General features: G+C 37.3%; 1 protein-coding gene across 4 annotated transcripts in view; it reads right to left on the reverse strand.

Moving 5' to 3' along the window:
- LOC121408410 (RNA-binding protein Musashi homolog 2-like) overlaps nucleotides 1-16,092 on the reverse strand; it is a 46,810-nt gene that overhangs the window by 17,270 nt on the left and 13,448 nt on the right. For all 4 annotated transcript variants that reach the window (XM_041599885.1, XM_041599887.1, XM_041599884.1 and 1 more), the window contains exons 2-4: nucleotides 7,030-7,112; nucleotides 3,136-3,232; nucleotides 227-379 (exon numbers count right to left, since the gene is read on the reverse strand). In XM_041599885.1, the coding sequence (XP_041455819.1) occupies nucleotides 227-379; nucleotides 3,136-3,232; nucleotides 7,030-7,112 (333 nt within the window). The remainder of the gene's footprint in view (nucleotides 1-226; nucleotides 380-3,135; nucleotides 3,233-7,029; nucleotides 7,113-16,092) is intronic.

The following is a 16,092-nucleotide window of genomic DNA, read 5'->3' on the forward strand; positions in this document are numbered from 1 at the left end:
AAAAGAAGCGGGAAAAATTAATAACAGCAACTACTTGAAAACAAGACCAAAAATAAGAGTGTCCAAATTAATCAAAGAAAATGTCAACCAGTGGCCTCCCTCCCTCCCGTCCGAAACGAGGGCGGGGCGAAGAAATACCATAAAAAGGAGAAAAATTAGAACTGAAAATAAAACAGGAATTTGAGTGAGTGTCGACGAGTTTGCGTCGCCGAGGTTGGAAACTTGCCTTTAACATTGCCAACTGTGTCCATGATTAACGGCACCGAGGAAGTGAGACCGGTAGGGACTGAGCACATCGAGGGTGAGTTGTTGTTGTTTGTTTGGTGTTGGGCCTGCAATAGTCTCAACTCCAGTAAACTTGTCTCTGTGCTGCTTGGGTCTACATGATATATTATATATATATTTATATGTGATGTCATATTGGAGCATGATTTGGTTTCACTCAAAGTGTCTTCTCTGAAAAAGCTAACGTTAAAAGATGGTTGAGAATTTGGTGTGTTATCAAACAACAACTCCTTTTCAGGGATAATTCTCTCCCAATAAGTGATAGAAGAATAGTTAGAGATAAGTTATCATTAAGGTTTAGAAACAGTATTATAACTTACATTCTAATGTATCAGGTAATATTTAATCAAAGATAATTTATGGGTTAAAAACTGTATGTATGATAATGCATACAATTTACATCATTTTAAGGACCAGTTACATAAATTTCATTTAGAAGATTCCAATTTCTTCAATTGGGCTTTAAAAAATTCCAGTCAACTACTTTTGACTCATCTGTTAGGATACTCACTTGTTCAACATTTTTCAGACATTACATTTAGTTTCATAACAATATAAAATATGAAAACAACGATAACACTTTTATACATTAACGATGGAAAGGTTGGATACAACAAAGTATGTCCCTTTCAGTTTTTATCTTAAAATGTTAATATACTGTCGCCCAAGTGCTAAAATCAACAATTTGTGAAACATAAACAGCCTTTCCATGTTAAAGAATCTGTCAACATATCCATATGTCATGAAAAATAAAGAGTTGAAGATCCCTTTTATTTGGAATGAGTTTATACAGTCCTAAGTTCAAACATTACATTATTATCCACATATTATAGTATCCTATCTTGTGCCCTTCCAGCCCTCACTTTCCTGTATCCACTTTTGTGGTATGTAATAACACTTAGTAGGCATAATATATTACTCTCTATTAAATTATCAGAGAGTAATTAAATTAAAAGGCAAGATGGATCTAATTGAGGGGTGCTAAGTAAAAGCAGCACACCGTTCCCGCTTTCACAGATAATGCATTTTTCATACTTGCTGCGGTAGAAAATTTGATTTTGGTTTCGACTTTTGAATTTCCTCGACTGTAAAATGGCACATATCAAATGAAATCAATTACTACGGCTACCTGTCTGCCTAAGTCTAATCTAAATCTACACAAAATGATATACATGTTAAGAACATGCTCGCACAATGTGTCTACATGTATGCTAGTTGGATGAAGAAACACTATCAATCTACTACAAATTACATGTAATGCCATCAGTGCGATATATACTTATGCCATACAGATATTATAATTGATGGGGAGATAGAGAAACACATATTTAGCAGAAGTCTAGATTTCTCTGATCTAGCTCTTGACCATGTAATACTATTCATCTATGCTCATGATAAGCACTTCAGTCTTATCTAGTAACCGGATGGCAATATTCCATTTCTATTTTTTCAGATGCCCTGAAAATGTTCTTTGACAATCTTGAAATGAAAAATTGATGCATCTTCATTAGAAGCCAGGCTCTGTGTGTGATTGGTAACTAATGCAATTAACAAAATTATCAAAATGTCATGGTGAAGATGATCCCCTGGAAAGCATGCAAACTAGCTCCTTTTATCTTAAATGCAGTTCTCCAAGATGAATAAAATGCTGCTTTCTTGTCTGCCCCCCCCCAATATCTAAAATCACTCTTCAAATATTGTGAAAGTAAAATAGCAAAAAGAGCTGAGTATAGAACTTGGAATGCGTTCAACATGCTCCCCTTCATTTAAATCAAGCTCTACGTCTCCAATGAATTAATTCATGAATGACTTCACTTCACTCATTTGCCATCATTTCACACGTAACAGTGCGTTGCCAATTTAAAAACGGGCACTCTTTTCACAGATTCTGGGAACCTGAGCAGGAATAACACTGGGGAGGGTTAACTGTGACCTACTACTGACACGGATGATGTAGCTATATTCTCATTTGCTTCCTGACAATATTCATCATCTTGCCGTCATCAACACAGGAGGTCCCTAACAATCATATGATACATATGGATGGATAAATACATATATGGAGACTGACAGACAGATAGAGGAGCGTGAACGAAAGGTAGTTGAATAGACAGGCGGCTGGGTCCCTGTGGCCAATAGCACTCCAGTCTTATCGTGGTGATCTTAACCAGTATTAAAACAAAATCTAAACAGATGAAGAGAGAGGGGCTATAGTTTTTGAGTAAGGATAGTTACATATAATCAATGAGATAGGTGAAAAGGTAAAGAGAGGGGGGAGAGAATAAGAAAGAAGGAAAAGGAAAGAATGAACAAAGGAAGAACAAAATCAAGACAGACAGACAGACAGATAGATAATTAGATAGAAAGAATTAAAAGAATGGATGTAGTCAAAGATTAAAAGAAAAACCAGGTGACAGAAAAAGTCAGAGAGAAAGAGACAGAGAGAAGAGAGGATGAGGATGAGGGAGATAAAGAAAGATGGATAAATAGAACAAGAGGAGAGATGCATAAGGTTGGAGAGAGAAAGAAACAAACAAATAAAAGAAGATAGTAAGAGAGAGAGAGTGGGATAGATCGAAGACATAAATGGAAGGATATATATATATATATATATATATATATATACATAGTCGAAGATTGAAAAAAGATACAGACAGGAAAAAAAAGGTTCAGATGAAAATAGGAATGAAAAATAGACAGACAGGAAAAAAAAGGTTCAGATGAAAATAGAATGAAAATAGACAGACAGGAGAGTGACAATGATGAATACATGATGGAAACCCTATTTACGCATACATATCCCTGTGTTCACTAACTCGGTTTACGACCAACCAGCCTTGTAGCCCTTACCATAGATGCCATATAGATTGCGCATCATTGCCGCTCTATTCTTTGCTACGTTTTGTGGGATCATCACCTCCTTGGGTTGGGCCTTCTTAACTTCAACCTGAAAAACAAAAAAGGACAAACATTTTTATTCAAATAAATTCATGATCGTGAACCCTATATACATGGAGCACAACAACTACATGAATATACTAGTATTAGAAGAGCCGATTGGTAGGTTTTTTGAATGGTCAGATTCACTCTCCTTGCCAATTTGAACTATGGTAATAGAATGTCGGGACTGTTTGATATTTTTCAATAGTTTTTTTTTTGTTTTTACTTTCCTCTCTTTATCTAAATACTTTATTAGGGGTGAACTTTGCATTAAATTCAGTGTCCGTTAATGCAAAAAAGGAAAAACATTAAATTAATTCATAGTATGATTCAGAATCTTTATTCTCACATAATGAATATAATTCTTATTCCACATATAAATGGCAAGTTGAAATAGTACATGCAGAGATCAAATAAATGCTGATTAGAATGATGTGCATTGTAGTTATCAAGATAAAAACTACATATACATTACTGTTAAAGAGATGGTCCAGGCTGAAAATATTTATATCTTAGTACACAGAGTAGAATTCACTGAGCAAAACACTGAAAATTTCATCAAAATCGGATAACAAATAATAAAGTTATTGAAGTTTAAAGTTTAGCAATATTTTGTAAAACAGTCGTCATGAATATTCATTAGGCAAGCTGATGTCACATCTCCACTTTCCGTTTTCTTAAGTTATTACATTAAATCGTATTTTTTTCATTATTTCACACTTGTGTGAATAATATGTCTTCCTTATAATGAAATAAGTTGCAGCAATAAATATCTAATGCACTAAATCAGTTGTCAATCCAATTTTTCTAGTTCTTGGAAGAAAAAATTGAATAAACCTAATTTCATATAATAAAATACAAAAGAACAAGTGGAGATGTGACATCATCAGCCCATGTAATGAATATTCATGACGACTGTTTTTACAAACTATTACTAAACTTTAAAATTCAATAACTTTGCTATTTGTGTCAGATTTTGACAAAATTTCTGCATTTTGCTCAGTGAATTCTACTCTATTTATCAAGCTATAAATACTTTCAGCCTGGACCACCCCTTAAGTGAAGCAATGTGGGGAAGCCGGGAGGGTATAATGCGATGGATGAATATGTATAAAATGAGACCAGTTTGCTAACTGATCAACATCTGTAATTGCTTCATGTTGGCATTAACATCAATTTCAGAAGAACAGAGGTAATATCTCATTCATTGGGATTGACGGTGTTGAAATCTTGCTTTATTAATACGTATCACCTCTATCTGTCTGAGGTAATACACAACATTGACAAGAAGGCACATTCTAAAATATCTAGCATTATTGCTCTATCATGTTGTTGTGACAAACATCTACGATCCATGGAGGGAGCCAACACAGTCGACGGGGATTGAAATCAAAGATAACAAGAAGGAACAAGCATCATTCCTCTAATTCAATAATCATTTTTTGTGGGCATTTCTAGAAAGTGAAAAGGGCAGGTATGGGCTTCATATCATCTCAAAACATAACATTTGATCACTCATTTGAGGACAAATGGCATTGCTGAGGAAAAGTGAAATGTGATATTTTGTGGTACAGGATGAGTCTCTCTCTCTCTCTCTTCTAGAGATCAAGAAGATCTCATGGGCTAAAGGAGCAGTGTGGAGTGCGCAGAGTGGCGGCACACACACACACACACAAGGTTCTCAGGCTTCCAACGTACCAATCCAATGGGGTGTGAAAGATAGTCAGCATGAAACAGAGATGAACATGAGATGGACAGAGAGTGAGAGAGAGAAAAAAATTCTATGAAGAGCGGATTGGAAGAGGAGGAAGGGGATGGACAGTCACAGAGAGAGAGAACGAACAAAAATGGAGCTATAGATAGACGGCAGGAGAGATGGATGAATGGATTGATGGATGGTTGAATGGATAGATGGATGGATGGATGAATAAATGAATGGATGGATGGACGGATGGATGAACGAAAGAAAGAATTATGGATGGATGACTGAATGAGCAAACAAATGATGGAGAGTTGGATAGATTGATAAAAATGGGTAGAAAGAGAGACAGATATATAAAAAGACACAGAGAGGAATAGGAAAATAACTTTAAAAAGAATGAGAAAAAAAGAGAAATTTCAACAAGGAGCATACACCCATTGAGGTAGGCATGCAGTTGACCAATGAGACTATGTTAATAATACTGATTAAGGTGGAATGATAATGACGGATACAACAATAAGCGATGAATTGATAAAATGATGACAAGTTTAATGATTCAGCTATCAAAAATTGGTGGTAAGATAATTCCTGCATAGTTTATTTTCCTCTCTTCCATTCCCTTTTTATTCATTTGTAACATCTCTTCACTCATCACTTTTCTCTTGATTTGGAAAGGATGGAAGGTGGTAAAGACTTGGTCCCACTGCACTCATGGATGCAGAGAGAATGTAAAACGGAAAAGAATCTTGCCATCCGTTGGAAAATGTTATGTGTCCGCTGTGCACTATTTGCATACGTGTTTCATACGCGCATCCATCGAGCATCCGTCCACTGTGATTTCATTGTTCACCCATTTTGTCCTTTGTCCGGAGTGGATGGAGCCTCCCAGAAAGTTTGCTTGTCAGCTGTATCCATTATGACTACGTTTTGTGTTCGTTGGCCAGTGGGACCAGGCCCTAAAGGTTTACTCTTTACCAAACCATGCAAAAATCCAAAGATAGAAGTTGAAGGAGGGAGGGGGGGGGGGGTGAAATGCAGGTAGTATAGAATCTTCCTCTCCCTATTTGTTTTCTTTTCTTTTACCTCATTTAGAGTGCTGAATCTGTACCATTCCAACCAAGGGGTAATAAAGCAAGTCTATGAGGGTAGTTGTGGGAGGGGTATGGAACATAGGGTGTCATCCAATTTTTTTTGGATTTCTTATTACCTCTCACTTTTGCCTTCCCCCCCCATCCAAGGAGTCTTTCAGGAAGAACCTTTCCTGCAACTCTGAATGAGAACTAAATCCTTACATCTGATTTGCTAAGAGCAACTTTGTTTGTGAAAATCACTGGCAAGATGCCTCATGAAACCACCTTTGCTTTCTTGGAGGTGGAGGGTGAGGGAGAGAGATAACAACAAAAAAATCCTGATTTTCGTTACAAAACATAATTTCCTAAGAGATTCCCTCCCCTGGATTGGACAAGATTTTCAACCATTGAGGAGCCGTGGCCGATAGGCCTAAGGCGCCTGGCTATATACATGAAAAGTCCATGGTTCGGTCCCCGGCCACGGCACGTATGCTATTTTATCCTGCATTCAAATAAATGGAAATGCTTTACGCATTATTTGTAACAAGGTGTGCACTTGGGTTGGTTTTTTTTTGTTGTTTTTTTAAAGATTTTCAACACTGGTAAAATTTTGGACAATAGAGGGCGCCATTTTTTTACATGTAAAGAGCTAAAGCACAACCATCGCCTTTGTGTGGCACAGTCAGCTGAGCACAAGACCGATAACCGTGGGTTAAAATCCCAGTCCCTCTCCTTCAAAAGACTTCATATAAATGTAACCTCCACAGTTCATTTTACCAGGTTCTAGGTTAATGTGATTGTGAGCACCTGCTTGCAATCAACAACAAAAATTGCATCGAAAAAAAAAGGGTTTATGAGAGGGAGACTGTTATCGGGAGGGATACTGATGCCTGTGGACAAGCCTTTGCTTGGATTTGAGTTTTAACAAAGTGAAGCATGCTGAGCAGGTCTGATCATGAGATGGTCAGATAGATGATGCAAGCAGACAGGGGGACACAGGTATGTACATCAACCGGCGGAATGCCACTTTACCAATTTGCCATCTAGTTCATGGAAGTGCTCATCACAGACGTTGTCTACTGTCTTCTCGTTGTCAAATATGACGAAGCCGAAACCTGCAAAGAGCGAAAAAATGATAAGAGAGAAGAGTTCCATTAGTCGGGATGAAGAAATGGTTTTGTTTCATTAATTAAATAATACAACAGTGGATTCATTAACAGATCCCTCAATTTGAAAAATTTGCAACATCTTCTTATTTGCATATGTCTTAAGTAGTCTTAAAAACAATTGCAATTGATTTCAATTACACCTATCTTTAATACTATATCAAGTGTGCTATAAGAGAACATAAAATTAATCTAAAAAATTATGATTGAATTGAATAATCTGCAATGCTTATATTTGACAATGCGTATATGATGCATTGTTTGGTGAAAAAACTCAAATAGCTTTCATAAACCCTTGCAATACCTGTCAGGACTACGCTAAGCATGAACTCATATCTTATCCATTAACAAATAACTAGAAATATCCAAGAAAAGAGAAAATTGAGGCAAAGAACATTCATTTCCTAGTTGTACATTAATGTTACCAGTAATTATAAAGTGACCTGTCATCAATTCTTGACATCTTTTGACAGCCCATTCATATAAACATTCATTTGGAAAAAAAGTTAAGACATCATTCTCCCACTCTAATCCCTCAAGTCAAAGATATGATTTACCCTTAAGCTAATAATCAATCAAAAATTTGCCTCCTCGCAAGTCTCTCAGCTCTATCTTTTCAAGAAAGGATGATCATTTTACAATTCTTCTTATCCCCCATTCTATCCCTTCTCTGACTTTCATTCTTTCTCTCTTCACTCCCACTCTCTTGCCCTTTCTCTCCCCCCCCCTCCCCTTCCATCTTGCCCCCCCTCTCTCTCTTTCTCTCTCACAGCTGATATGTTACTTTATAGGCTTTCCAGGCTTATATATATTCTCTTAATATGAAATATTAATAACATAAGAGGTCTGAAATACAGCTTTTCATAAATCTTACGTGAAATATCAATATCTTCCTTTTCCCTGTTGCATAAAAAAGATTATCTACCCCATCTTTATGTCATATATCCCTGCCTACCTCCTATATTGCCTGGGGAGGTTTTAGTATGGGAATGTCAAGCATCTGGGTCATGACCAAATATTTTCATTCATTAGGAAGGCTTCTACACATGTAGGTCTTGTTCTAGCCTAGATCCACACACATATTCACAAAGCCAATATCTCTGATGGAGGCTGTTTTCGGGGGTTTGATTGACTTTCGGAATGTGCGATAAAACATCTCGTCTATTTCGTGTAATCCAAAAATGACAAGAATGGCAATGATGCTGGGAGGATGTCGCTGGATGACACCCTCTCCCCTTCTCTTTCCTCCAACGAGAATGCAAGAAATTGATCAGAAGCGACTTACAAATCAGGTATAAAAAGTCAGAAAATTCCTTCTGGGAGAGAATTGAGGGGGAAACTTTTTTCAGTCTCTCGCATTTCCTGAATGAATAAGGGGCAAAATGCTCAAGGTTCCTGAAGGCATTCTGTCATCTTTTCATTTTTTTTATTCATAAAAATGGTTTCTGTGAATGCAGCAGATCTTGTGGAACAATTGTGAAGACAGCAAAGTATCCAAAGTAAAGCAATGATACAAATAACAGAAGGTATAGATCCAAAAGAGTATGAACTGATTTCAAGAATGGAAGAAAGAAAGATACTTGATTCAAGAAACACGATGAGTCCACCGGTCCATCGGTCCGGTGAACGAAAACCCCAAGCATGATGAGCTGCACCCCTCTGGTTACCGGAAGCTGGTCTAATAGAGCAGTCTGGAGCGTCAGCTGTTGCCTCACCATGTCTCATCACCGTTTACCAGATCTTATCAAACACATCTATTCAAGGTACCACCATCCAATGCTGAAAGCTAAGGCCATTCACACCTTCCTTGGAATGCAGACACACAGCTACGAATGATACCAGGGTCTCATAACACTAAGGTTAGCGAATAATCATACGCGCTTGATTTTCACGATTAATTGTACGTTTGAAGTCAAAGCAATCAATCGTAATAACATATTCTATGATCACTGCCAAGCTTTGTGTTTGATGACTTAATAGGTAGTTTTCGCATTAACTTTGGGGAAATTCTCTACAAGGCATCGATTCCTTTGAAAATACACAATGGAAAGCGGAGAGGCTTTTGTCGAAAGTACCGTAGGTGGACTGGGACAGCAGATCATCTGAAGATTTGCACCGGACGAACAATTGCAAAAATGTCATTGTCAAGTGTCAAGAGATTCCAATGCTGTCCAGGTCCACCAACTTTCAACAAAAGCCTTTCAGCTCTTCATTGTGATTTGACTTGCATTTTCAAAGAAATTGGTGTGTTGTAGAGTTTCCCCGTAGTAAATGCGAAAAGTTCAGAATACTGATGCAGAGGAAGACAATAATTTCAAAGATAGTGTAGTGCAAATGCAGCGGTGCTAAGACTACCCCACCGGTGTTTACAAAGCACCACACCCAGTATTTACACCATTGCTAAATTAACACTAGTATTTAGTGTACACTCCACAGTGAATTTCAACATCTGAGGTGTGGTCGTATCGAATGAGTTTAGCCAAAAATTTTGGGCCAATTATGACATTTAGTTGCATTGTTCTGTGTGTGGAATCAACAGTAGAAATCAACTGTATGACTGCTCCATAGGCCTCATCTTACAGAGCACATGATACTGTACAAATTACAATATCCATTTTTTATCAGATTGCTCATACAAATAATATACTTGTCAGTGTAGAAGAAGACTAGATGCTTTACACCTCCAAAAGTACCAAGACGGCTCCACAACTCACAGCGGTGTGATTCGTCTGACCTAATATCAACAACACCCCCCTCTGTAGACAATGCCTGCACAACCTTCCTCTATTCTTTTCGTGAGTGCAATATCATAACACTACCAAGGATAGCTCTATTATCATTATAAACCACAAATGGTGAGAGACAGGAATATCACTAGAACTCGGTTCATTATTGGTTTACCAAGTAATGAGCAATTATTCTACAGAGGGGGTAGCTGAAATAAAAATTGTCAATTCACAGAAATAAATGAAGGGAATAGATGGAAAATAAAACTAAACTGTAGGCTGTATCGCACTGGTATACCTTCAAAACAATTGTTTTCAAATTAGATAAGGTGATTCTTCATAAGATCATTTCAATAATACTTTGTTACATATGATTATCATTATTGTATCAATATTTTGTACGGTATTTACTCGAATCAGATAAAGGTATAACTTTGTGGTTTTTATTAAAGAGAGATGACCTTGAATCAACATGCATAATGTACTAGGCCTAGACACGGAGGGCACTGAGGGCATAGGACGCAACGACAAACATCAAACTCTCCCATGCATCTAGTTTATTGTTTGATTGATTTTCAACACGTCATCAGCTGCCGTCCGCATGTAACGGCGCCCTCTCACAACCAATTAGTGCAATCCAAAATCAATTAAGAGCTTATTGGCTTTATTAAGCATCGGCAGCTGTTATGCTCATTCTCTATCTGCTTGTACTAACACTGATGTGAAGAGCGGGGCTGTCGAGAAAACTTGATGCAATCAATATCGGCTCAATTCGCAATATTACCTGCGTTAGAGGCAGCATAATTTTGTAAACAGTCAGATATATCTGCATTATACAGCAAACAGCTTTAATAGGAAGGAAAACTTTTTCAAGGCAAGATATGATTGGGAAGTAGAAATGATTACACAAAGGTTCACCGATGTAAGATCTATTACATTCGTTTGCATCTCTGCAAACTTGTATCATGACATTCTGATTTCCTAAGATCTTTTCCCCACTATGGTTGAAGGGGACGGCGGATATCATCACCTTAATCAAAGACCCATAGGCCCTACTCCTTTTAATTTTCTACTCAGCCAAAACTTTATAAGTTCTTAAACTGGGAAGATGAGTGGGACTTCTTCGAACACAACATAATATTGTGAAAGATTTTTAGGTAATACAAATCCTAAATCATTACAACAGAATATGTCCACTCATATTTAAAAAAAATTACACTGTACTGCCATTTGCAAAGCAAAGATATGAAAAGGTAGAAAAAAAGGTCTGAAATGATTTTTTCCCATGAAATCCGACTGGTTTATGGCAAATGCGATTTTCCGCTCAAGAGAAACAGAAAAACATTGAGAATTGGAGGTTTCCATGGCAACACCTTTGAAGGTAACCCTGCCTGGCCAAGCGACTCACGATGGAAGCCTATAGAGGGCTACTATGTGGAAAGAGCGTTCGGCTGGAAATTGCCATGGAAACGCCGCTCTCCCTTGTTTCCTGTTGTTGTGCGATTACGCTTTCTGTCCATCTGCATGAACACTCCTTTAACTTGGAATGATTCGGAGGGAAAAACCCCTGCTACTTTTGTGGCCGGATTGGCCATTCTCATGACATTTCATCAAAGTACGTGACCATTGAGAAACAAGGACAAGTGATATCTCCAAAAGCCTTCGGACAATATGCAAAATGCCTTGGTCTTCTCTGATCGGTTGACTAAGGAATTTTCTGATCCTTCACAGCAATGCTTGATGCAGTAAGCAAGTGATTTCCATATCAATATAGGATGGGATAAAGTGGTACTGGCATGGTTACAAAATAAACCTAGCGAATAGAGGGCAATACGCTTGTTGAGATGCTTTCATCGTAAGATGGAATTCCCATATAAACACCAGAAAGAATACTGAATAATTAAATGGCATGCCTTCAATCAGAATAGACTTCACCATAAAGTTTAAGTCTCTAAGTAAGCTTAATTGACCGCAGTTCATAGTGATTACTTGTCTGGGGTTTAAATTCAAACAAAGATACTACAAGGGGAAGATCGGACAGCACATAGAGCGCACAATGAAACGCTTGGGAAGAGCGCCCTACAGTGTTGAGTAAGCAACAACCTTTTTGACCTTTGCTTATCCCAATATGGCAGTGTACAAAACATATGAGAGAAATGGTGAAGGGGTGAAGGAATAGAAATTGTTTACATTTCAAAATTTTTTCATTCAATTTTTTTTTCTTTCATCAAAGATAAATATATTTCAGAGGTTTCTAGGTAACAAAAGGTGGAATAATTAGGGGGCTTTTGCCATTAAGAAACTCTTTTTAAGGCCTGCCTAAATTCTTAACACTGAAGCAAAAATGAATGCACCTCTGACATTATCTATCACCAAGTGCTATCAAGTACATATCACTAATTTTTATTACTTTCTTTTTATTTAAAATGTTTTATACCCTTTTTTCAGGTGTCTGTTGCTTGGCTAGTATTAGAACATCAAAGATCAAGTGCATTCTATTATCATTATCAATTTGTTGTGCTATCCATTATGAGAAGGAGCAACACCCATCATTTTCCAGATAGGATGCAGAAAAAAACTCACAAAAGATTATAAATGTCAGCTGGATGAGAACATACAGAGTTCGTGCTGATAATTGAAAGCAATTCAGTTCTTTTTCTTAGCCTTCGTCATAAGTGGAGAGCAATACAAATAAAAGCGGGTTTTGATTATTGAGAGCTGACGTGCAAATACCTGTGTCGCCATGCCAATTGCTATTTTGACAAGCAATCCTGGAACCCTGCTGATCAGGAGCACAGCTCTGCAGCTCGAACCTAACAATTATTTCATCTCTTAAGAGGCATACAGGAATCAAATTGTATACTTCAATATTGGATTGATACCCATCTAGCTCTAGAAATGATAATGTGAAAAGAAATCATCTTATCTGATCTCCCTACCTGAAACGATGTGTGAAAAGAAAACTCATATTGTGAGGCATTAGGCTGTTTTCCTCAACTAGAAATTGAGTGTAAGTGACTAAAACCTTACCAGAGCTATATCAAGAGCTGTCATAATGATTTCTCACCTATTTCAATCATAATTTGTATATAATCCACTTTTTTCTCAATTTTTTCATGCTTATGACCATAAATTTGATTTGGAGTCAATGCAAAATTAAAGAGCAAGATTATTTTGTAAGATATGCATGGAGTCATTCATTCATTCTTAAACATGCTCCTGACTCTAATATAATTCCTCCGCCATTTACTTGAACTACTATACCCCTCCTGAATGGATAAACACATAGCTCCTCAACTCAGAAGATAAAGAAATGGGCATTTGCATATATGAAGCCCCGAGGCGTGTTGCGCCGCGAGTATATATGTGTAATTATGAAATCCTTTGGCTGCGCTTATTTAAGTGGATTTATGAATCCATTAGTATCTGAATATTGCACCGGGTGCAAAGCTCTGAAGAGGAAACTACCATGAGGAAGTAGATTGAAGATACAAGAACAATGTGGGTTTCTTGATACAAAGAGAGAAAAAAATGTTTTGGTACTGCAATCATAAGAAATGGAAAACCAAAGCCCAGATAAAAGAGGCTTTAACATATATATGTTGCCTCTGCAGCATGTTATATATGAAAACATGCAATGCAATTTAATCTGCTAATTGGACATTAGAAAATATTATGTTCTTTGCATTTAAATGAGGGGTGTAAAATCAATATTGATAGAGAAAGTGAGATGGAGAGAGAAAGAGGGGGAGAGAGGGGGAGAGAGAGAAAGAGAGGGAGAGAGGGGGAAACAGACAGATAGACAAATGGGAAGAGTCTGTATGAGAGGAAAGTGGGTGGTTTTATGTGCACAGAGACAAAGAGCATAAAGGGAATATGAGAGAATTAGAACGAACCACACAAAGTAATGATACTCCTTACAAAAATTATCATGACACAATAAAACGCATGAGAAAAGAAGAAACTGAAATAAAAGCATAAACATGAAAATAGACAGATAGACTGGAGAGAAGAATGCTCAAGAAAATGATTACAAGGAATATGTGATGGAATCCACTGCATTGCTAAACACAGCCATCCGTCATCCTAGCGTATCAAGTCACTATTCTTATGGCTTGAGCTAATATCAAATTTTAAGCGCGATAAAATCTTTCAGATCCTTGCCTGTAGGGGGAACAATTCTTCTCTTCCCAACAAAAAGGGAAGGGAGAAAAAAAGAAGCCTGTCTCGTGTCATCAAGATGCATCTGTCTGAATCAAATGCCTGCAATGCCGCTTTATCATAATGTGTATGATCTGAATCACATTCATGACATGTTAGAAGGAGAGAAACTTAAATAGCTTGCATAAATACTTGTTATCTTGGTGTATTTGTCGCGGGTGTTCTGACCTGTACCGAACTAAGGTGAAATTCTTTTGATAGAATGAAGTAGTGACGAGATGAAAATAATGATGATGTAGAAACACATGCCAACTTTTCTTTAATAACAATACAGCAATAATAGGTCATCATTTTAATTGTATAACTTAACTTTCATGATGCTAATTCACATTCCTATTGCTTATTTTCTGTACAACCATATACATGTGCTTACGTATTCACAGATCAGCCATAACAAGACTTGTTATATACTGTTGTGCCAAAAACTTACTTTATCCCAAGTCTCTAAGCACTCTACAGCATTATTACCCTGGCTTTAGCAGAGCAGCTGTTCCGCGCTCTGTGTTTCATGGAATACATTCGTACCATGCACACACCAATTCACATCTCCTGGGTTGAGTGCAGCACAATGTGGATAAATTTCTTGCTGAAGGAAAACATGTCATATGGCTTGGAATCGAACCCATGTCTCTCAGATGGAAAGACAAAAGTTATAACCACTAGACCAAAATGCCCCCACAACCATGAAACTAAAAGCCAAAGTAACATCATTGAGCAAGAAATGCACTCAGCTTCTTTCACAGTGACTTTTCACCCTTGTGTTTCAATAGGAGAATGTGCAACAAAATATGCTAAGCAGGGACCCAAATGACACAGAATAGACCTTTCTGAAGATGCCTGGAACCATTTTTTTTTTTACAAAAAGTCACCAAGCTATAAGACTGTAAGTCTTCTAAAAATAACTCGAAAATTCCATTTCCATCACAACTCCAGAACATAAAATACATATATTTTGGACCAAAATAGGAAGAAAAACAGTATCACAATTCGAGAGATTTTTTCTATTTTATGGAATGCACTGGTTTGGTTTCATACAACATTTCGAAGTTGAAATCTTTCATATCAATTCCTGTAGTAAAAGAGGGTATTCATAGACTACATGCTGTTAGCATTTCCCTGTAAACCCTGACATATGTTTTTTTTTTACTGAAAATTTTCATGATAATTCAGCTTAATCATGCGGTAGGATCTTAGACCAATTCTATCAGAGCTATACAATGCATAATGGCGGCTGAAAAATCAATTCTGATCAGTAAGAAGGCATTTTTGGAGCTTTTCCCTGTATCATACCTCCAAATCATAAAGCAGCCTACAAGTCTGGTAAAGCCTTAGTAAAGATGATATTTGGTTATTTCGTTTCTCTCATAAGGTACATATATAGCAATCTGGGCGTGCATGGCATGAGATCCGCACTTAAATGAAGCGAGACGGCTTTCTGCCGAGCAGAATCCAGGCAATTTTGATTGAGGGTCTACAGATATTATCCTCTCTCTCCTTGGGTATACGATGAAACATGTTTCATTCCCCCCCCCCCCACGTAAATCACAATGCACTCTCGCAAAATGACAATGACCGAGATGATCCCGTAACCATGCACCGCTTGCTTCTGCTTGCTCATTTCATAAAAAAATTCTCAACCCTAGATGAAAAAAATATGAGTCATTTGAGTTGAGGACTCTCTCGTTTATCTATCTGTATCTGTGCATACAAAGTGTGGAGAGCTGAGATTGCTCTGAAGCCAGTTTAGTGATTAGTTGACAAGCAGGCCCCCTCATCAGCAATCCGATCCGAAATAGATATAAATGCAACCATGGAGAAATCATCATTATCACAACTACCGTTTTTACATCATGGTCTGATTTTAATGAAACGGCACATCACATGACATTTCCAATATGGAGGTCCACATGCAAGTGTCATTAGGCATGTTGTGCAATATCTCGTCCGTTTCAGCGGAGGTGATCTGACAAGATAAAAGTATT

Source organism: Lytechinus variegatus, chromosome 2, assembly GCF_018143015.1.
Source record: "Lytechinus variegatus isolate NC3 chromosome 2, Lvar_3.0, whole genome shotgun sequence".
NCBI classification, from domain to species: domain Eukaryota; kingdom Metazoa; phylum Echinodermata; class Echinoidea; order Temnopleuroida; family Toxopneustidae; genus Lytechinus; species Lytechinus variegatus.